The 23,181-nt window shown below is 43.9% G+C and overlaps 2 protein-coding genes across 2 annotated transcripts in view; both read left to right on the top strand.

The window, feature by feature from the left end:
- The first annotated feature begins 394 nt into the window (after nt 1-394).
- Nucleotides 395-1,903, top strand: foxd5 (forkhead box D5). The gene has a single exon (XM_071402647.1). The coding sequence runs from the start codon at nt 559-561 to the stop codon at nt 1,585-1,587; it is 1,029 nt and encodes a 342-aa protein (XP_071258748.1). The 5' UTR covers nt 395-558; the 3' UTR covers nt 1,588-1,903.
- A 1,241-nt stretch (nt 1,904-3,144) lies between these two features.
- Nucleotides 3,145-23,181, top strand: part of LOC139576482 (phosphoglucomutase-like protein 5) — a 37,631-nt gene continuing 17,594 nt past the window's right edge. Inside the window, exons 1-6 of the mRNA XM_071402642.1 lie at nt 3,145-3,824; nt 5,452-5,614; nt 9,328-9,474; nt 13,153-13,278; nt 13,427-13,617; nt 16,329-16,483. Of these exons, the coding sequence (XP_071258743.1) occupies nt 3,567-3,824; nt 5,452-5,614; nt 9,328-9,474; nt 13,153-13,278; nt 13,427-13,617; nt 16,329-16,483 (1,040 nt within the window). The 5' untranslated portion in view covers nt 3,145-3,566. The remainder of the gene's footprint in view (nt 3,825-5,451; nt 5,615-9,327; nt 9,475-13,152; nt 13,279-13,426; nt 13,618-16,328; nt 16,484-23,181) is intronic.

Here is a 23,181-nt window from a genome sequence, read left to right as displayed (position 1 = left end):
AAGTTGAACACACTGTATACCAATTAAGGTTATAAAGTTGACAATGTATTTGCATTTGTAGACATAATGTGCCATGTCTGGAGCGGGAAACTTTTATAGACGGACCTGGATACGCATGGGGGATCTTGCTAAAATCACCATCTGATTCTACCCTCGCTTTGTAATAAATCATTATATATAGGTCTACATTTGATAAGTGTATTTCACTTAAAAGTATTATGCTTCATGAACTTTGAGGTGTCTGCATACTAGATCAATTATGTATGTGAGGATTCTCCGGATTAGTTTTCCCTTTGTCTGCCCTGACACCCTGGGGCGAGGGACTACTCTGATAGGTCTGAGTGTGACTGGGCTGTGGCAGGGCGGGGGGGGTACAACAACAGCCCACTAATAAAAAAAAAGAAGGAAACTCCCGGTCAACATAAACAGGCTGACCAGGACCACAGGGACCGGAGGAGCCGAGAAAGTCAGAGAAGACGCTTTTACGCATGTTAAGAATTAATGATACGGTGGTAAGAGTTTCGCTTTTACGCGTGTGTGGACGTTGTGGTCTGAGCCATGACCCTCTCCAAGGAGTATGAAACGTCCCAGCAGACTGGCTTGCCACTGGACGAGGATGAAGTATACATAGCGGGAGAGGACGAGCCTCTCCTTGACCGGCATCTTCTCTACCGGACGGACAACACCAGGGAGCCTAGCTCATCCGCCGAGTCCAGCGTCGAACTGGACTGCTCTGAGTTCGACTCATCTGGGGAGAGCGAGAATAGTTTCTGTGCAGACACACCTTCATTGGGAAGACCTCACGGTTCTGTAAAACCCCCGTATTCCTACATCGCTCTCATCACCATGGCAATCTTACAGTGTCCTCTGAAGAAACTGACGCTGAGTGGCATCTGCGACTTCATCAGCAACAAGTTCCCCTACTACGGGGAGAAGTTTCCGGCGTGGCAGAACTCCATCAGGCACAACCTGTCACTCAACGACTGCTTTATCAAGATTCCGAGAGAGCCTGGAAACGCAGGAAAAGGCAACTACTGGTCTCTGGACCCCGCATCTGAGGACATGTTTGACAACGGCAGCTTTCTCCGGCGCAGGAAGAGGTTTAAGAGAAACCAGCCGGAGTATATGAAAGATGGACTCATGTTTTACCCAAACTTTAGCTGTTACCGGCCTTACTGCGTCCAAAGCCAAGTGAGCGTACCGGCTGCCCCTCTCTGGTATATGCCGGTTCAGGACGGGCTCGTGATGCTACCTTCCTCCTATCTACCATACCCGAGTCTAAGCAGCAGCTGTAAGGTAGTTGCCCCCATGGACTTCAGAAAGCAACTTTGCGCAGCAACTCCCGCAGTACAGAAGGCTGCGAGCGACACACATACGAAGTGTTCATTCAGTATTGACAGCATTATGACTAGAACCTTTCCTTATGTATCACATGACTCAAATCCACAGAACTCTGTTCGTCTTCTCACGGGCCCTGCTTGTTTGGTTCCCGAGCCTGATTCCAGCTCCAATGACTCCATTCTGCCCAAATGCAATGTTGAGCGCTGTTCCTTCAATAACAGAGAATGTCCAAACGCCTTACCGTAGTTGTTGAAGTGTTTGTTTGTTACAGCTTTAACCAAAGAAACCCCTGTGTTTGTATACAAGTGATAAAATGATCCAATGGAGGCACGTTTACGCGTTTCTCAAAGAAATGATTTAATTAAACTGCATATTGTTTATGTTCATTCAATGTTGAATACAGTATGTCAAATGAAGTTAATGTACATATGTAGACTGGTAATATATTTGTTAAAATATGGTGTCAATGTGAAAGTGGAACCACTTTTGCCAAATGTTTTAAAAATCCATTGTATTTTGATTTTCGTCATTGAAATGAAACAATAAAAATAGTTTGACCGTACCGTCAGTTTTTTTGTTGTTGCGGTGTTTGATTATGCTTAGGCCAACTTATTTCCTTCCCCACATTTTATTACACTTAGAAATTGACTGCTAAAGATGCCATCTATTAGTACAAAATAACCTGAGGAAATGATTGCACCTAAAGGTTTTCAATTTAAATTTCTGGAAAACCAGGTCTAAATTAGCAGGACTATAATATATTGCACAGAATTACTTCGCAAAAAGGCAAAATAGGCATTGGGAACAGTAAATTACAGTATATGATCTACTTAAGATCTTGTTATTGTGAATTATTGTAAGCGTAGGCTCATATAAATGTTGTTTGTCCTGTAATTGGCGAAACAACTCTTGTTTGTCACTAAAAGAGATCAGTCTCATCAGTGCGAATTTCATGCCCTGTTTTGTTTTATTGCAAATCATTATTGTAATATTTAATTGAATCGCTTTTAAACACATTAAATACCCATTAAAATACAATTGATTCCATCTTAATTTCCTTCAAAATCGAATGAAAACTTGAGAACGTCTGCATCCAGCTGTAAGCCAGTTCAATGCTGCCACCGTGTGGCCCAGGTTTAATGCATTTCAATACAGACAACTACTTTTATAGGACCAATAGGCCTACAATTTTGCAAAGCACGTTTTACAAAAATGTCTTTCCTTGATTTTGCTCCTGGTTGCGCTGTCCACTAAATTATGCATCAGTGAACCAGCCCATATGCTTCTCTCTGGCCACCCATAACGCATCTTGCTCTTCTGATGCTAGCTTTTATGCATTATAGTACAAAGAGAGCGAGAGAGATAGAGAGAGCTGCCATTAAAAAAGACGCACTCCATTTTTTGTCACAGTTTAGTTATCTTGAAAAGGGAGTGGATTTCATGTTATCATTCTAGTCCATTCGCTTAAAGTATCATATTAAAACCAACTAGTCTGTTTTACTTTACCATGTACTATATTGCCTAATATGTGGGACAGGGGAGGTCTGCTTGACGCATTGCTTTGCCCATGGCCAACAGTGCGCCCTCAGGTCCTGCCTCGTCACTTTTCCGCATGTCTTTGACCGTTAACTGCTTAATGCTCGCACACTGACACTGACAGTGCTTTGCCTTGTCCGGTTACAGCCCCAGCCCGACACAATTCTCCCCGTACTCCACCGGGCTATTTTTGTCCAGAGGCGCAGCTGATTGTAGGGGCTTTTGGCCCTCCCTGATTTTGGCAGGCGCATGTCCTTGTGGAGAGTCGGGCTTATTTGGAAAATAGGGAGTTGTCAGGCGGAAGAGACTTGGCTTAATATTTCATTCGCCTATCCAAAGCTCTCGCTGCAAGTTTTCTGTGGCATGTGTTTAAAACCGACAGCAGGCCTATAACTAGCATATATCTCAAACCGAGTTTACAAGCCAAGGAATTTGTTGACGGGGATTTATCATCTTAATAGCCATCCCTCTGGAAAGCGCTGGTGTGCTGTCATTGCGTAAGCGCATACCCCACCTCCCTCGAAAGTGCTACTTCTGGAGGGCTAGAGCGAACATCACTGAACCTCTCACCTCCCTAACACAGTCTGTCTCCTACATATGTTTGACTCTCCACCTCTATCCAGCCGACAGTGAGTCATCCCCGGTATAGCCAGTCGACCCGCCACTCCCGGTGGGTTCTTGTGCGGAGGATGGAGACGAACCCCATTCCCGTGGTAACGGTCCAGACGAGCCCGTTTGATGACCAGCGGCCCGGTACCAACGGGCTGCGGCGGAAGACGGCTGTGTTCGAGGGCAAGAAGAACTACCTGCAGAACTACATCCAAAGTGTACTGTCGTCCATCGACCTGAGAGACCGCCAGGGATGCACGATGGTGGTGGGCAGCGACGGACGCTACTTCAGCCGAGCAGCCACCGAGATTATAGTTCAGATGGCTGCTGCCAACGGGGTAAGACAAGAATGTCATGTCAGAAAGTTTGGAATGGTTCAGGGTTCGTGATGATGATAATGATGATGATGATCATGATCATGATAAACGAAGCACAGAAATAGCATAATAAAACATGGTATTTGATTGTTAATCCTCCATATGCCCATGGGTCGTATAAACTATGGTTTATACATAGTTACATAAATGTTAGTTAAATAAATAAACTATGGTTTATACAGCGGAAACTCTAGTCAAGTGCATACAAGGGAATGCTGTACACTAGTTTACCTAGCAAAGCCTGCTCTGTTTATGCGCCTCTGAAACGATAAGTCAATCCAGTGGCCTAGTTTTAACAACACTCAGATTTATGGCGATAGGCGTACGTGCATATAGATAGGCAGGCTATGTTACAACCTAAAGCTACATTCCTCCCTGCCTCTCCCAGTGTTTGTGTGTGTGTGTGCGTGCGTGCGCGGACCTGCGTGAGTGGCGGAGCCTTTTAACCAATTGCGCAGAGCGCTTGGAAAGGACAGCAGTCTATTCTCAGATCTATGCGACAACAAGCTTGGTGAAATACCTAAAGGAAAAACTGAGGGGAATGTATTTGTTTTGAGATGGGTCTATTTTTCTGCTTGCCCAGCTTAATGTCTCCTGCCTTATCGGCTGTTCAATCCCTCGTCCCCTGCTGCCCACGCGCCACTCAGCTACATTCCTCCCTGCTTCGTTCGAAGCTTGGGGGATACCCAGTTTAGTGGCCACGAGCCAAACTCACAGGAGATAAGCGCTGGGAAGACATTGAAAGAATATTTGTGAAATTCTGGGGGCAGAGTATGGAATGATGATAGGCGTGTAGACCTACAACGGGTCGCTGACAGTGCATGACAGGTGTTAAGTGCGCACCCAAAGGGCACTATTCGATCCAAAGCGATGTCTGGGATAGGTTTAAATATACAAATATATACTTTTTTTACGGGGAGAGAATGTTGTCATTAACACAGCTGATTTCATTTTGCTTTCAAACCATACAAATGTTTTTGCTCTTATGCCAAAAACAAGGTAACCAGGCTTGATTGAATAGAGCCAAGAGTATCTCTCTCTCTCTCGAAATCCTGAAAGTGAGGAGATGCGCCGACGTCATAATAATTAATTCCACATGAATGAGGACACTTTTATTTAGAATAGTTGAGATGCTATAGCCTAGGGACAGAACACGCGAGAGTGTTCGCGCGACTTCAATAAATGGATGTAGACGCCCATGACGACTGTCTGGAATGTAGCCTAGTCCAAGCCTGATAGAACGTCTGGAACCTCAGTCCGTGCCAAATTCTGGACGCATCTGGTCTGGAAAGATGAAGCCCTGAGCGTCATGACATAAGCCACATGACCAGTTCTAGAAAACATCTCTTGACTAAATGCATGACATGAAGCTCATTACAATAAAGAAATGCGAATTAAATCATTCTGTAAGCTACACTGAGCTAGTCTACAATAATAGGCCTTTTCATTCTTGAGTTGCGATGTTTGTACATGCCTTAGTCTTGATTAATGTATGATACGATTAATTACTTCAATACGAACATAGGTCCCAGAATGAGATTCAGTCAGCTGAAGTTCCTCAAACTCTCCCTCTGTCTGTTTCTTTCAGATTGGTCGGCTGGTGATTGGACACAACGGCCTCCTCTCCACCCCTGCTGTGTCCTGCATCATCAGGAAGATCAAGGCCATTGGTGGAATCATCCTGACAGCCAGTCACAATCCAGGAGGCCCCGGGGGAGACTTTGGGGTCAAATTCAACGTGGCCAATGGAGGTGAGCTGCTTATTTGACTGATTGCTGTCAACCTGCCAGCCTGTCAATCTGTCAGTCAGTTAAAGGATTGATGGATGTCCTCCTACCTAAGAAGTTTTCTGATACTTGTGCTTGCTCTTCTTGGCTTTATGCCCAGGTTATTAGTGGGCTCTTTATTATAAATGTGTTTGTTAAAAGTGCTATATGAATACAATATTGGTGATTTATTGACTGAGTTAAGAGAGTTGGCACCATAGCCCACTCACAGCCCTAGCAATTATCCGTGTATTCTCTTAACAAGGAATACTCACATATTCCTGAAGCTCCATCATGGACAGGCCTTCCGAGTCCCCAGGGCTTTACTGTGGAATCTCAGTCATCCTCCAGTAGTATAAATAGAGCAAAGTGGTCTTGCTCTCCTCATCCCTCATGTCTCACGCAACAGTAGTTATCTTTCAGAGCCCACAGACTGTGGCTCTCAAAAGGATTCTACACAATGTTCACTTTGTCAATGTCTACATGACTCCAGTAGCGTCTTACAATCCTCACATGGTACATAGAAGATGATGACTTCTCAGTAATATGACTTCTCAATCTAGAGGATTTTTTTATTTAACTTCCTATGAATAACAGTTGTGCATTAAAATGCCACCATAGGCTTCACTGTTCTTAAACATGTACAGTGCCTTGCAAAAGTATTCATCCCCCTTGGCGTTTTTCCTATTTTGTTGCATTACAACCTGTAATTTAAATGGATTTTTTGGGGGGGGATTTCATGTAACAGACATACACAAAATAGTCCAAATTGGTGAAGTGAAATGAAAAAATAACTTGGTTAAATTTTTTAAAAATGATAATAAATGGAAAGTGGTGCTTGCATATGTTTTCACCCCCTTTGCTATGAAGCTCCTAAATAAGATCTGGTGCAACCAATTACCTCAGAAGTCACATAATTAGTTAGATTGCACACAGGTGGACTTTATTTAAGTGTCATGTGATCTCAGTATACGCTACCGTTCAAGAGTTTGAGGTCACTTAGAAATGTCCTTGTTTTTGAAAGAAAAGCAAATTTTTTGTCTATTAAAAAAACATCAAATTGATCAGAAATACAGCGTAGACATTGTTAATGTTGTAAATTACTATTGTAGCTAGAAACGGATGATTTTTAATGGAATATCTACATAGGCGTACAGAGCCCATTATCAGCAACCATCACTCCTGTGTTCCAATGGCACGTTGTGTTAGCTAATCCAAGTTTATAATTTTAAAAGGCTAATTGATCATAAGAAAACCCTTTTGCAATTATGTTAGCACAGCTGAAAACTGTTGTTTTGATTAAAGAAGCATTACAACTGGCCTTCTTTAGACTAGTTGAGTATCTGGAGAATCAGCATTTGTGGGTTCGATTACAGGCTCAAAATGGCCAGAAACAAAGAACTTTCTTCTGAAACTCGTCAGTCTATTCTTGTTCTGAGAAATGAAGGCTATTTCATGCGAGAAATTGCCAAGAAACTGATGATCTGGTACAACGCTGTGTACTACTCCCTTCACAGAACAGCGCAAACTGGCTCTAAACAGAATAGAAAGAGGAGCGGGAGGCCCCGGTGCACAACTGAGCAAGAGGACAAGTACATTAGAGTGTCTAGTTTGAGAAACAGACGCCTCACAATTCCTCAACTGGCAGCTTCATGAAATAGTACCCACAAAACACCAGTCTCAACGTCAACAGTGAAGAGGCGACTCCGGGATACTGGCCTTCTAGGGTTTCAAATCATTTACAGAGAAAATGACAGTAAGGGCGCTAATGTCATCTCTATTTTCAAGTTGTCGCTTTATCTTGATTGAGGGTCGGGTATATCACTGGGTAATGAGATAGCCAACATGGTTGATTATGGATTAAGTCCGCTCACACACTAATCTAATGTTTCCTCATAGCATCTGGCCCAATTACACCAAGTCTCAACAATTGGTGCTCCGTAAAACCTGACTGTATTGTAGTCAATAAGATGCTTATCAGATTTGGCATGTAGTCTCTCTCTCTCTCTCTCTCTCACACACACACACACACACACACACACACACACACACACACACACACACACACACACACACACACACACACACACACACACACACACACACACACACACACACACACACACACACACACACACACACACACACACACACACACACACACAATTTGTTCAGAGACTTAGACATACATACAGTACAGCTGTTCTGAAAGTCCCCAGTCTGCAACACCACTAAGCAAGGGGCACCACCAAGCAAGCGGCACCATGAAGGCCAAGGAGCTCTCCAAACAGGTCAAGTACAAAGTTGTAGAGAAGTACAGATCAGGGTTGGGTTATAAAAAATATCAGAAACTTTGAACATCCCACTGAGCACCATTAAATCCATAATAATAAAATTGAAAGAATATGGCATCACAACAAACCTGCCAAGAGAGGGCTGCCCACCAAAACTCACGGACCAGGCAAGGAGGACATTAATCAGAGAGGCAACAAAGAGACCAAAGATAACCCTGAAGGAGTTGCACTGCTCCACAGCGGAGAATGGAGTATCTGTCCATAGGACCACTTTAAGTCGTACACTCCACAGAGCTGGGCTTTATAGAGGAGTGCCCAGAAAAAAGCCATTGCTTAAAGAAAAAAATAAGCAAACACGTTTGTTGTTCGCCAAAAGGCATGTGGGAGACTCCCCAAACATATGGAAGAAGGTACTCTGGTCAGATATGACAAAAATTTTGCTTTTTGGCCATCAAGGAAAACGCCATGTCTGGCAGAAACCCAACACATCTCATTACTCAGAGAACACCATCCCCACAGTGAAGCATGGTGGTGGCAGCATTATGCTGTGGGGAAGTTTTTCATCGGCAGGGACTGGGAAACTGGTCAGAATTGAAGGAATGATGGATGGTGCTAAATACAGAGAAATTCTTGAGGGAAACCTGTTTCAGTCTTCCAGAGATTTGAGACTGGGTCAGAGGTTCACCTTCCAGCAGGACAATGACCCTAAGCATACTGCTAAAGCAACACTTGAGTGGTTTAAGAGGGAATATTTAAATGTCTTGGAATGGCCTAGTCAAAGCCCAGACCTCAATCCAATTGAGAATTTGTGGTATGACTTAAAGATTGCTGTACACCAGCAGAACCCATACAACTTGAAGGAACTGGAGCAGGTTTGCCTTGAAGAATGGGCAAAAATTTAAATGGCTAGATGTGCCAAGCTTATAGAGACATACCCCAAAATACATTTATTTTTTTATTTTTTTATTTATCCGTTATTTTACCAGGTAAGTTGACTGAGTACAAATTCTCATTTACAGCAACGACCTGGGGAATAGTTACAGGGGAAAGGAGGGGGTTGCAGCTGTAATTGCTGCAAAAGGTGGCTCTACGAAGTATTGACTTTGGGGGGGGTGAATAGTAATGCACGCTCAAGTTTTCATTTTTTTGGTCTTATTTCTTGTTTGTTTCACAATAAATAAAAAAAATTGTATCTTCAAAGTGGTAGGCATGTTGTGTAAATCAAATGATACAAACCCCCCCAAAATCTATTTTAATTCCAGGTTGTAAGGCAACAAAATAGGAAAAATGCCAAGGGGGGTGAATACTTTTGCAAGCCACTGTATAACAACAACCATAGACCAGGAACAGGTCACATAATGTGCAAACATTAGTGTCCATGGTAACCGTCCCACCCCCCCATAGGCCCGTCTCCGGACACGGTGATGGAGAAGATTGCCCAGGTGAGTAGGACCCTGGAGGAGTATGCCATATGTCCTGACCTCCGCATTGACCTGGCCAGGCTGGGACGCCACGACTTTGACCTGGAGAACAAGTTCAAACCCTTCAGAGGTACAGGACTCACACACGGGCTAGACACACACAGACCAGACACACACAGACCAGACACACACGGGCTAGACACACACAGACCAGACACACACAGAGCCAGGGGCGTTGAAGCGACAATGACATTGGGGGGGAACTATTTTGCTACGTGGGATTTTTTGTTGTTGAAAAAATTGGTTTTAAATGCTAATTTATAGTGACTTGAAAAAAGGATACAGAAAAATATGAACTTACAAATGGTCAAATGTACAAGGCTAAGGGGGCCCTTGTAGAGGGGCATTTACTCTGATACAGTCCAGTCAGTCTTGAGGGCCGTGGCCATTCGTACTGTACTGAATACCAGTGTGACCGTTAATGTGCATATATTCAAATACACAACCATTTTGTACTCTTTCTCTGCTACTGTATGATTAATTTCCTAGTATTTTTCTGTCTTCCACTATGTCAGGTTGTTACAACTGCTGCTCTACATACATTATGGGTTGTTACAACTGCTGCTCTACATACAGTATGGGTTGTTACAACTGCTGCTCTACATACAGTATGGGTTGTTACAACTGCTGCTTTACATACAGTATGGGTTGAAACTTATTGTGATATTGTCAACTTATAATACAGTTATTATACTGTGTTAAAACCTTTTTAATAAATAAAAAAGGTATGCATGAAAGGTCAAACTGAAATTAATGAATCTCCACTCGGCAAAATTATATATATATATATATATATATTTTTTTTTTATATCATCATGGCTGCCTCTCTCATGCATGAAGTTAACACATGCAATACACCCTCTAGACTTAAGCTGCTATCGTTTCATCAGAGACCATATATGATCATTCCGATTGATTCACACTATGACAGATCAGTCTATGAACTCTATGAGCTTGGAGTGGCCCTTCTCACTATCTTACCTGCTCTCCCTCTCTGCCTATCTGTCTGTCTGTGGGTATCATCATCGTTGCCTCACTCCTGAATTAAGTTAACACATCCAATACACCCTCTAGACCAGGGTTTCCCTAACTCGGCCCATGCGACCCCAAAGAGTGTACGTTTTGGCTTTTGCCCTAGCACTACCCAGCTGATTCAAATAATCAACTAATCAACAAGCTTTGGTAATTTGAATACGCTGTGTAGTGTTAGGGCAAAAACTAAAACGTGCAACCCTTGGGTTCCCTAGAACCGAGTTTGGGAAACGCTGCCCAAGACCCCTCAGACTCAACTCTGGACCGCGAAGCCAGTTCCAATCCTTTTTTTTTCATTGTTCCCCTCTAATCAGGGACAGATTTAGACCTGGGACACAAATTGTATTGTATTTAGACCTGGGTGTAATTAATTATCAGGAAGAACAGAAAACCAGCAGGTTCGTAGGGTAAGAGTTGAATGCCCCTGCTGTAGACCAAGGATGGGCAACTTTGATGGGGGTCGGGGCCACAAAAAATCAGAACTCATCACGAGGGGCTGCAGTGGCTATCAGGTCTGATTACACACATCCATACCCACACATGCAGTCAGAGTCGCCCCTAGCGTTTGGGGGCCCTAAATGAAATTTAGTTGGTGGTTATTTCTACTCCGCCCCATGAGACAAATCTCTTGCAATTTCCTGGAGAGAAATGTTTTCAGTTTTTAATATAATATCTGAGTGAGAGTGACTAACAAAATCAATGGGGGCCCCCCGGTCGGTAATTCGACCATAATTACTACAAGTTTAGATAGCTGGCTAGACATGCATTTTTTTTGAGCTGACATGGCTAATTGAGTGACTCTCAGTGACTGACATAACAAGATAAGAACTGCTGATGCACAACCACATTCTGAAATTGCACCTTGTGTATTCTACCTTTGTAACTCAGTAAGCTGAGAGTTCCGATTTTTTAAATATGAATAATTGTGTGTGTGTGGGGGGGGCATGTTACCTGCTTCTAACATTGGGGGGGGGGGGCTCCTACGCCCCTACACAGAGCAGCATACACAGAGCAGACACACACACAGAGTAGACACAGACACACTGCAAACACATATACAGTGCATTCGAAAAGTATTCAGACCCCTTAACTTTTTCCACATTTTGTTACGTTACTTCCTTAACCAAAAATGTATTAAATCGTTTTTTCCCCTCATCAATCTACACACTATACCCCATAATGACAGAAAAAAACATTAAAAAAGACCCTTTACTCAGTACTTTGTTGAAACACCTTTGGAAGCGATTACAGCCTCAAGTCTTCTTGGGTATGATGCTACAAGCTTGGCACACCTGTTTGGGGAGTTTCTCCCATTCTTCTCTGCAGATCCTCTCAAGCTCTGTAAGGTTGGATGGGGAGCGTCGCTGCACAGCTATTTTCAGGTCTCTCCAGAGATGTTTGATCGGGTTCAAGTCCGGGCTCTGGTTGGGCCACTCAAGGACATTCAGAGACTTGTCCTGAAGCCACTCCTGCGTTATCTTGGCTGTGTGCTTAGGGTCGTTGTCCTATTGGAATGTGAACCTTCGCCCCCCAGTCTGAGGTCCTGAGCACTATGAAGCAAGTTTTCATCAAGGATCTCTCTGTACTTTGCTCCGTTGATCTTTCCCCTCGATCCTGACTAGTCTCCCAGTCCCTGCCGCTGAAAAACATCCCAACAACATGATGCTTCCACCACCATGCTACACTGTAGGGATGGTGCCAGGTTTCCTCCAGACGTGACGCTTGGCATTCAGGCCAAAGAGTTCAAACTTGGTTTCATCATACCAGAATATTTAGTTTCTCATGGTCTGAGAGTCTTTAGGTGCCTTTTGGCAAACTCCAAGTGTGCTGTCATGTGCCTTTTACTGAGGAGTGGCTTCCGTCTGGCCACTCTAACATAAAGGCCTGATTGGTGGAGTGCTGCAGAGATGGATGTCCTTCTGGAAGGTTCTCTCATCTCCACAGAGGAACTCTGGAGCTCTGTCAGAATGACTATCGGGTTCTTGGTCACCAACCTGACCAATGCCCTTCTTCCCTGATTGCTCAGTTTGGCCGGGCGGCCAGCTCTAGGAAGAGTCTTGGTGGTTTCAAACCACTTCCATTTAAGAATGATGGAGGCCACGCTGTTCTTGAGGACGTTCAATGCTGCAGAAATGTTTTTTTTACCCTCGACACAATCCTGTCTCGGAGCTCTACGGACAATTCCTTTGACCTCATGGCTTGGTTTTTGCTCTGACATGAACTGTCAACTGTGGGACTTTATATAAACAGATGTGTGCCTTTCCAAATCATGTCCAGTCTATTGAATTTACCACAGGTGGACTCCAATCAAGTTGTAGAAACATCTCAAGGATGATCAATGGAATTAGGATGCACCTGTGCTCAATTTCGAGTATCATAGCAAAGGGTCTGAATAGTTATGTAAATAAGGTATTATTATTATTTATTTTTATACATTTGCAAACATAAAAAAAAGTTTTTGCTTCGTCATAATGGGGTACTGTATGTAGATTGATGAGAGGAATTTAAAAAAAAAATGTAACGTAACAAATGACGAAGAAGTGAAGGGGTCTGAATACTTTCCGAATGCACTGTACATTCACACACTCACACGCCAGGCATACACAGTCTCACCACACATACACTCTGTTCTTGCATACAAGTACATGCTATTGGATGGATAGACAGATACAGACTAGACTCTGAGCCACTGCCCTCCTCTTCTATGTGTTGTTAGTTGAGATAGTGGACTCAGTGGAGTTGTACCTCAACCTGCTGAGAACCATCTTTGACTTCAATGCCATCAAGAGCCTTCTGACAGGACCTGAACAGCTGAAGATACGCATAGACGCCATGAACGGAGGTAGGACAATACTAATGAAGACCAAAGTAGTTACAGTATTGTATCAGGTGCTTACCAGTGATTATATTGTATTGTGTTCTATTGTATTGTGTTGTATTGTATTATATTCCATTGTATTGTTTTCTATTATATTGTACTCTATTGTCAGTGATGGGTCTCTACGTGCGCCGTATCATGTGTGATGAGCTGGGGGCTCCTGCCAACGCTGCTGTCAACTGTGTCCCCATGGAGGACTTTGGGGGCCGGCCTCCAGAGCCCAACCTCACATACGCAGCCCCATTGGTTGATGCCATGAAGGGCGGAGACATTGGTTTTGGAGCTGCTTTCGATGCAGACGGGGTAAGACAGCTGAGGAGGAGAGGAACACTGCCTTCACCAAGTATAGTATTCACTTGACTTTTTCCACATTTTGTTGTGTTACAGCAGTGGTATTCAAACTCAGAGGGGACCCCATTTTTTCCCCCACAACAATTTCTTGCGACCCCACCCCGCCCAAAATTGAATGACACAATCTTAATAAAATAATTACATTTAGATTTTTACATCAACAAATAACCTTCAATTCATTGCATTTTCATCTCTTATCAAAATGAAAAGAAACCAATAAATACATTAACTCAATCAAATTGTATCTTTCTTAAAAACGTTTGTATCTTGTCCCATACAATAATCTGTACTCTTAACTGTTATTTTTATTTTTATTTTGGTGACCCCACTGCAGAACTCGACTTTGAATACTTTGTTAAAGCCGGAAATAAAAATGAATTAAATGTAGATTTTTTTTTCACTGGCCTACATGTAACAGTATAGCTTCCATCCCTCTCCTCACCCCTACCTGGGCTCTAACCAAGGACCCTCTGCACACATCGACAACAGCCACCCTCGAAGCATCGTTACCCATCGCTCCACAAAAGCCGCGGCCCTTCTATGCAAGGGGAACAACTACTTCAAGGTCTCAGAGCGAGTGATGTCACCGATTGAAACACTATTAGCGCGCACCCCACTAACTAGCTAGCCATTTCACATCGGTTACATACACACACTATAACACCATAATGTCAAAGTGTAATTATGTTTTTTTGAAATTTTGACAAATTAATTAATGAAAGCTGAAATGTCTTCAGTCAATAAGTATTCAACCCCTTTGTTATGGCAACGCTAAAAAATCTGCTTAACAACTCACATAATCAGTTGCATGGACTCACTCTGTGTGCAAAACAGTGTTTAACATGATTTTTGAATGACTACCTCATCTATGTACCCCACACATACAATTATCTTCAAGGTCCCTCAGTCGAGCACTGAATTTTAAACACAAATTCAACCACAAAGACCATGGAGATTTTCCAATGCCTCGCAAAGGGCATATATTGGTAGATCGGTAAAAATAAAAAAAGCAGACATTGAATAACCCTTTGAGCATGGTGAAGTTATTAATTATACTGTGGATGGTATATCAATACACTCAGTCGCTACAAAGATACAGGCGTCCTTCCTAACTCAGTTGACGGGGAGGAGGGAAACCGCTCAGGGATTTCACCATGGAAACTTTAAAACAGTTACAGAGTTTAATGGCTGTGATAGGAGAAAACTGAGGATGGATCAACAACATTGTAGTTACTCCACAATACTAACCTAACTGATAGCGTGAAAGGAAGAACGCTTGTACAGAATAAAACATGCATCCTGATTTCAATAAGGCACTAAAGTAATACTGTAAAAAATGTATCAAACCAATTAAATGTTTCTTCCTGAATACAAATCCAATACAACACATTACTGAGTACCACTCTCCATATTTTCAAGCATAATGGTGGCTGCATCATGTTATGGGTATGCTTGTAATTGTTAAGGACTGGGGAGTTTTTCAGGATAAAAAAAATTTACGGAATGGAGCTAAGCAAAGCCAAAATCCTTGAGGAAAACCTGGTTCTGTCTGCTTTCCACCAGACACAGGAAGATTAATTCACCTTTCAGCAGAACAATAACCTAAAACACAAGGCTAAATATACACTGGAGTTGCTGAGTGGCCGAGTTACAGTTTTGATTTAAATCTGCTTGAAAATCTATGGCGACCTGAAAATGGTTGTCTAGTACTGATCAACAACCAATTTGACAGAGCTTGAATAACGTGTTGAAAGCTTTTAGAGACTTACCCAGAAAGACTCAGAGCTGTAATCGCTGCCACTAAGCGATTCTATACATTTCTATACATTTGCAAAAAATTCTAAAAACATGTTTTCACTTCGCCATTATGGGGTATTGTTTGTAGATGGGTGAGAGAAAAATCTATTTATTCCATTTTGATTTCAGGCTGTAACACAATAAAGTGTGGAATATGTCAAGGGGTATGAATACTTTCTGAATGCACTGTATAATGTACAAAGTACTACAATACACTTTCAGGGGAGCTGATGAGGATGAGCATGTTTGATTCTGCTTAAATGGGCAGCGTTTACACTTTTGGGACTATTCCATTGGTTCCTTGGCAGCAAGCCAAATCAAGCATGTGTAAAGTATTTGGGAAAAAACAAGAACTTGACCTATGTGGACCCAGGTCTGCTATCTAATGGGAACTTGGAATTGCCTTTGTTTGTTTTTGTCTGCATTTATTTCCTTGTCAATAGCAGGATGTTAGGCAATGGGACCAGCTAATATCTGTGACAGACATCTCTTTTTTCCCCCACAACATCTCACGTAGTAATTTGCACCAGCGCCACGCTCACGCACATTAGCCTAACTCAATTACCGGGCCGAGCATCAGGAGAATTATGTCACTCTTTTGTGTTCCATTGGAGCCCTCTCCCAGTGCTTACAGTGCTGCATCTTAGTAGGAAGGAGTGTGTCCCATACATTTGATTTGATTGGGAGAGATGCCATTTAAACAACCGTGTATCAACTGGTAGGGATGGGAATGCCAGATAGAGTAACAGCAAATGTTTATCTTTAACATACTTTAATTAGTGGAGGATTAGATTAGGTATTTATTGGCTATGCATTGATTATTTCTTCATGTATTGCTGTATGGTTGATGAGTGTATGTATTGCAGGACCGGTATATGATCCTGGGTGAGAATGGTTTCTTTGTGAACCCTTCAGACTCCTTGGCTGTTATGGCGGCCAACCTCTCCTGTATCCCCTACTTCAGACAGCTGGGACTAAAGGGCTTCGCTAGGAGTATGGCTACCAGCACCGCCTTAGACAGGTAGGACACACACCAATATCCCTATACCCTGTTTGTGGCTGCTGGAGAAAATGCTCCACATGACTTTTCCATTTTTCAACACCTCTTCACCTTTAGCCTCATCATTCTCCCTCCCCCCACCTCCGTGTCTCTCTCTCTCTCTCATCCCTTTCTCATCCCTCTCTCTCTTTCATCCCTATGTCTCCCACTCTTGCGAACCCCAATCCACACACACACACACACACACACACACACACACACACACACACACACACACACACACACACACACACACACACACACACACACACACACACACACACACACACACACACACACACACACACACACACACAGCATCTGCCTATAAATACAGCCCAAAGGCCCCCACACTGAGACATAAGAGCAGTGGTGACTGAGACGGTGTGATCAGGGGGTCAGTAATGTACATTAACATTGTGTGTGTGTGTAACCCTGGCCCCTGACCCTCTCTTCTCTTGAGGGTTGGTGGACTCAGTGGCGGTCCTGTTAATGCTGGCAGCCACGGAGGAAATGAGCTCACTCCCCAAGCCCATATCTCAAGGGGCCGCAGCCGCTATCGCTAACCCTAGGTCACGTGTGAGGTTGACGTGACATCACGTCATTGATGGCCCTCTCGCCGTGGAACTGATCTCACGCGCACATATGTACAGTATACACACACACACACGCATACGCACGCGCACACAAAAGAGGGAGAAGTCAGGGGATTAGCAGAGTAATTTGAATAACAAGACAATCTATTTTCAAGCAATCATCCTGTCCACTAACTAAATATGTAACAATATTATAGAAAGTCAAAAGGGAAAACGTTGTACACGTACCTACTTCGGTTGCACAGGTAACTAACCGCCGTACCATCTCCCTCCTCCTCCAATTTAGCGTAGAAAGGGTTATCCTCATCACCTGATGAACGAGAGCTGGGGCTATGTCTTCTGATATAGAAACATCATGGACACACTGATGACTGCAATGTCCTGTTCCAAAACACACTGACACATGAAAGATGATCTTCATGAGTCCCACTGCACCACAAGGTCATCCAACACCGATTAATACACACACGCCCATATGATACACACACTGGCTGATTCCTGTACTGTATCGGTACCTGTGTCTGCGTATCTCAATGGTGTTGTGTTATTTAGTGAGTGCTGGAGAGCTTTATGATGGCCCCAGCCCAGTAGTATGCCTTTTAAGGAGTGTGAGAGCAACCATGCTCTACCTGTGTGTGTGTTTGTGTGTTTGTGTGTATGTGTGTGTGTGTGTGTGTGTGTGTGTGTGTGTGTGTGTGTGTGTGTGTGTGTGTGTGTGTGTGTGTGTGTGTGTGTGTGTGTGTGTGTGTATGCTTGCATGTATATATGTGTTCTCGTGTTTATGTGACTGTGTGTGTCAGTGTATACATGTATATTTGTGTGATTGGTGTGTATGAGTGTTTGTGAGTGAGTGTGTGAGTGTGTGTGTGTGAGTGTGTGTGTGTGTGTGTGAGTGTGAGTGTGTGTGCGCAAGCGAGGGAAGCCCTATGTTTCTGCAGTGAGGGAAGGGAAGGTGGGAGAGGAAACATCTGCCTCTGCTTTGGCCACTCCAGGGAGGGGGGATGGGAGAAGAGAGGGAGGGGGAAGAGGGGAGGAGGAAGAGGGGAGGAGGGGTTTGGCTAGGCCACTGTTCTGCCTGTTACTAGGATAAACCAGTGAAAAACAAGGCCTTTAAAAAGTTTAAATTCTGTCTCCCTGATTTGTGTGTGGGTTTGTGTCTGTGTGTATGTGTGTGGGGGGGTAGGGTTGGGTCTGTGTGTGCGCTCGTCTATGTATCTGCGTTTGGGTGCATTTATGTGGGTCTCATCTATAAGACTGGAAAGTGACGCTAGTTGCCAGGGAGACATTGCTGAGCCCAGCACCTTTTGCGAAAATCCCCCCGCTCATGCTTCTCTGTCCTCCTGTCCTCCTGAACCAGGATATATGGTGAACATTCAGGAGACCAGATCCATCCAGTCCCATCTAACACTGTTGGCTTAATGATGCCTTCTCAGCAACAGGATATGGGCTTTAGGTGTTCTATACATTATACACACATTCAGGTGCTGGCATTAAGGAACAGGATTATATGACATGGAAAATGGATTGTGTCATTGGATGGATTGTATATGTTAGTTAGTGATATAGGTAGTAGTACTAATTTAAATAGTAGTCTTATACAATGTCTGTTACAGTGAGGGAACAGTGTAAACATGCAGAAGACGGTTGGTTCTTACTGACCCTAATGTCCCTGGGCCAAACTGTCCATCTTCTCCCCACGTCTCCAGTAACACTCGTCTGCCAACATCCCTCCTTTCTGGCAAAGACTGCTGGGAAAGAGGCTGTTTTCATTGTGGACACAGATGGAGGGACTGAGAGAAAGAGAGAGAGGGAGAAGGGAGGGAGGGACGGAGAAAGAGAGGAGTGGGGAGAGAAATAGAGAGAGCCAGAGAAGGAGAGAGAGAGCAGGAGAGAGAGACGGAAGGAAGAGAGAGATGAAGTAGGAGAGGGAGAGAAAGAACTAGTGCTCACCCAAATGTCCATTTCTAACATGTCTTTTTACACTGGAGGGAGATTTAACGAGCAGAGAGATATCAGCCTTGAATAGTTTGATTGACAGTTGGACATGAGCCTGCTTCTCAGATACAGGCCCAAATAGCTCTCATTAGAATTTAACTACTGTGTTTACTTCTCCTAGTCAACAACTTTATGGGAACACAACTGTCATACGGAACAAAGAACAGGTTTTTGTAATTGTGGTTATAAGAGGACATACATTTGACGACAAATCTTTGTGTTACGGAGAGGAAAATGACGAGGACTGCATCTGGAGTACAAGATACATGCGAGTTAAATGACTATGAAGCTTTTGTCTCTGTATGTGTCTTCCAAGCCTTTCCTGACAGCTGAATCAGGGCACCCCCATGGGAGGAGTAGTACTGGTCGAAAAACTTTTCTGTGTACCGATATCGGCTATCATCACCGAAGTCCGTTTTTGAAAACAGTTGCTGTTCTCAGTTGGGTTTAACTGAAAGCACGAAGGGAGTCAACGCAGCCAACAAGCAACTGTCTTCTTCCCTTTAGAGTTTGCCCATTGAGACAATTGACAACGTTGCTAAAGCATCGCTGGAATGTTTGGGGAAGGTTATGTGTCAGCTGTGAGCTCGTGTCAGGTTGTTTCGTGTGTTGTCAGCTCTGAAGGGGCCTGGTGCTTATGTTATGTTGTTGTCAGGTTGTGGTCAGGGCACGGCTGGTGCGAGCATTAAGCCCTAGAAAAGCACCACATTCCCTCAGCGCCGTTACGATGTCGTGGAAAACAAACAACTTTTTCCCAACATCCCCCCCAGCGTTGCCCCAACATCCCCCTAACGTTGCGGCAACGTTCTGCATGACCAGGGCTGTGCCGGGTGCTTGTATTGGCTGCAGACATGCGAATGAAACGTCAACAGTGAGTCAAAGGGTCAGAGTTTCTATTTTCTTGTTGGAACACCAGGCTTTCTGTTCCAGAGCCATTCCCTGAGGGAAATAAAAAGGCTTCACACACACAAACACTGTGGGTTTATTTCACGGTGCAGACAACATCTCAACGTCTCACCCACCGGGATATCACCCCCTCAGAATTCCAACTGAATTCCACCATCCAGCATTCAGCATCTGGAATTGAAGTGCGATGTGTTCAGCAGTGTTTCCAACTTGGGATCGGCAAACAGTTATGTTAGTTGCAGGTTCTTTTGAATGACTCATCTGTGATGGAAAGAAGGAAGTAATAATAGTCACCCATCAAATCAAACTTTATTGGTCACATACACGTGTTTAGCAGATGTTATTGCGGGTGTAGCGAAATGCTTGTGTTTCTAGCTCCAACAGTGCAATAATATCTAACAAGTAATATCTAACAATTTCACAACAAAACACACAAATCTAAGTAAAGGAATGGAATTAAGAATATATAAATATTTGGTCGAGCAATGTCAGAGCGGCATAGACTAAGATACAGTAGAATAGAATACAGTATATACAGTGGGGAGAACAAGTATTTGATACACTGCCGATTTTGCAGGTTTTCCTACTTACAAAGCATGTAGAGGTCTGTAATTTTTATCATAGGTACACTTCAACTATGAGAGACGGAATCTAAAACAAAAATCCAGAAAATCACATTGTATGATTTTTAAGTAATTAATTTGCATTTTATTGCATGACATAAGTATTTGATACATCAGAAAAGCAGAACATAATATTTGGTACAGAAACCTTTGTTTGCAATTACAGAGATCATACGTTTCCTGTAGTTCTTGACTAGGTTTGCACACACTGCAGCAGGGATTTTGGCCCACTCCTCCCTACAGATCTTCTCCAGATCCTTCAGGTTTCGGGGCTGTCGCTGGGCAATACGGAGTTTCAGCTCCCTCCAAAGATTTTCAATTGGGTTCAGGTCTGGAGACTGGCTAGGCCACTCCAGGACCTTGAGATGCTTCTTACGGAGCCACTCCTTAGTTGCCATGGCTGTGTGCTTTGTGTCGTTGTCATGCTGGAAGACCCAGCCACGACCCATCTTCAATGCTCTTACTGAGGGAAGGAGGTTGTTGGCCAAGATCTCGCGATACATGGCCCCATCCATCCTCCCCTCAATACGGTGCAGTCGTCCTGTCCCCTTTGCAGAAAAGCATCCCCAAAGAATGATGTTTCCACCTCCATGCTTCACGGTTGGGATGGTGTTCTTGGGGTTGTACTCATACTTCTTCTTCCTCCAAACACGGCGAGTGGAGTTAGACCAAAAAGCTCTATTTTTGTCTCATCAGACCACATGACCTTCTCCCATTCCTCCTCTGGATCATCCAGATGGTCATTGGCAAACTTCAGACAGGCCTGGACATGCACTGGCTTAAGCAGGGGGACCTTGCGTGCGCTGCAGGATTTTAATCCATGACGGCGTAGTGTGTTACTAATGGTTTTCTTTGAGACTGTGGTCCCAGCTCTCTTCAGGTCATTGACCAGGTCCTGCCGTGTAGTTCTGGGCTGATCCCTCACCTTCCTCATGATCATTGATGCCCCACGAGGTGAAATCTTGCATGGAGCCCCAGACCGAGGGTGATTGACCGTCATCTTGAACTTCTTCCATTTTTTTATAATTGCGCCAACAGTTGTTTCCTTCTCACCAAGCTGCTTGCCTATTGTCCTGTAGCCCATCCCAGCCTTGTGCAGGTCTACAATTTTATCCCTGATGTCCTTACACAGCTCTCTGGTCTTGGCCATTGTGGAGAGGTTGGAATCTGTTTGATTGTGTGTGGACAGGTGTATTTTATACAGGTAACGAGTTCAAACAGGTGCAGTTAATACAGGTAATGAGTGGAGAACAGGAGGGCTTCTTAAAGAAAAACTAACAGGTCTGTAAGAGCCGGAATTCTTACTGGTTGGTAGGTGATCAAATACTTATGTCATGCAATAAAATGCAAATTAATTATTTAAAAATCATACAATGTGATTTTCTGGATTTTTGTTTTAGATTCCGTCTCTCACAGTTGAAGTGTACCTATGATAAAAATTACAGACCTCTACATGCTTTGTAAGTAGGAAAACCTGCAAAATCGGCAGTGTATCAAATACTTGTTCTCCCCACTGTACATAAAATATTAGTCATTATTAAAGTGTTCCATTAAAGTGGCCAGTGATTTCAAGACTTTGTACAGTATATAAGGCAGCAGCCTCTAATGTGCTAGTGATGGCTATTTAACAGTCTGATAGCCTTGAGATAGAAGCTGTTTTTCAGTCTCTCGGTTCCAGCTTTGATGCACCTGTACTGACCTCGCCTTCTGGATGATAGCGAGGTGAACAGGCAGTGGCTCGGTTGGTTGTTGTCGTTGATGATCTTTTTGGCCTTCCTGTGAGATCGTGTGGTGTATGTGTCCTGGAGGGCAGGTAGTTTGCCCCCGGTGATGCGTTGGGCAGACCACACCACCCTCTGGAGAACCCTGCGGTTGCGGGCAGTGCAGTTGTCATACCAGACGGTGATACAGCCCGACAGGATGTTCTCCATTGTGCATCTATAAAAGTTTGTGAGGGTTTTAGGTGCCAAGCCAAATTCCTTCAGCCTCCTGAGGTTGAAGAGGTGCTGTTGCGCCTTCTTCACCACACTGTCTGTGTGGGTGAACCATTTAAGTTTGTCAGTGATGTGTACACCGAGGAACTTGAAGCTTTCCACCTTCTCCACTGCAGTCCCATCAATGTGGATAGGGGGGTGCTCTTGCTGTTTCCTGAAGTCCACGATCAGCTCCTTAGTTTTGTTGACGTTGAGTGAGAGGTTATTTTTCTGGCACCACACTCCCAGGGCCCTCACCTCCTCCCTGTAGGCTGTCTCGTCATTGTTGGTAATCAGGCCTACTACTGTTGTGTCGTCTGCAAACTTGATGATTGAGTTGGAGGCGTGCATGGCCACGCCAGTCATGGGTAAACAGGGAGTACAGGAGGGGGCTGAGCACACACCCTTGTGGGGCCCCAGTGTTGAGGATCAGCGAAGTGGAGGTGTTGTTTCCTACCTTCACCACCTGGGGGCGGCCCGTCAGGAAGCCCAGGACCCAGTTGCACAGGGCGGGATTCAGACCCAGGGCCTCGATCTTAATGATGTGCTTGGAGGGTACTATGGTGTTGAATGCTGAGCTATAGTCA

The sequence above is a fragment of the Salvelinus alpinus genome, chromosome 5 (genome assembly GCF_045679555.1).
Source record: "Salvelinus alpinus chromosome 5, SLU_Salpinus.1, whole genome shotgun sequence".
In the NCBI taxonomy this organism is placed as follows: domain Eukaryota; kingdom Metazoa; phylum Chordata; class Actinopteri; order Salmoniformes; family Salmonidae; genus Salvelinus; species Salvelinus alpinus.
The sequence above is the reverse complement of the archived record's forward strand: the minus strand, read 5'-3'. Positions and strand labels throughout refer to the sequence as shown.

Bases quoted from the DNA above. Each gene is read 5' to 3' on its own strand.
- foxd5 (XM_071402647.1), top strand. From the start codon at position 559: ATGACCCTCTCCAAGGAGTATGAAACGTCCCAGCAGACTGGCTTGCCA.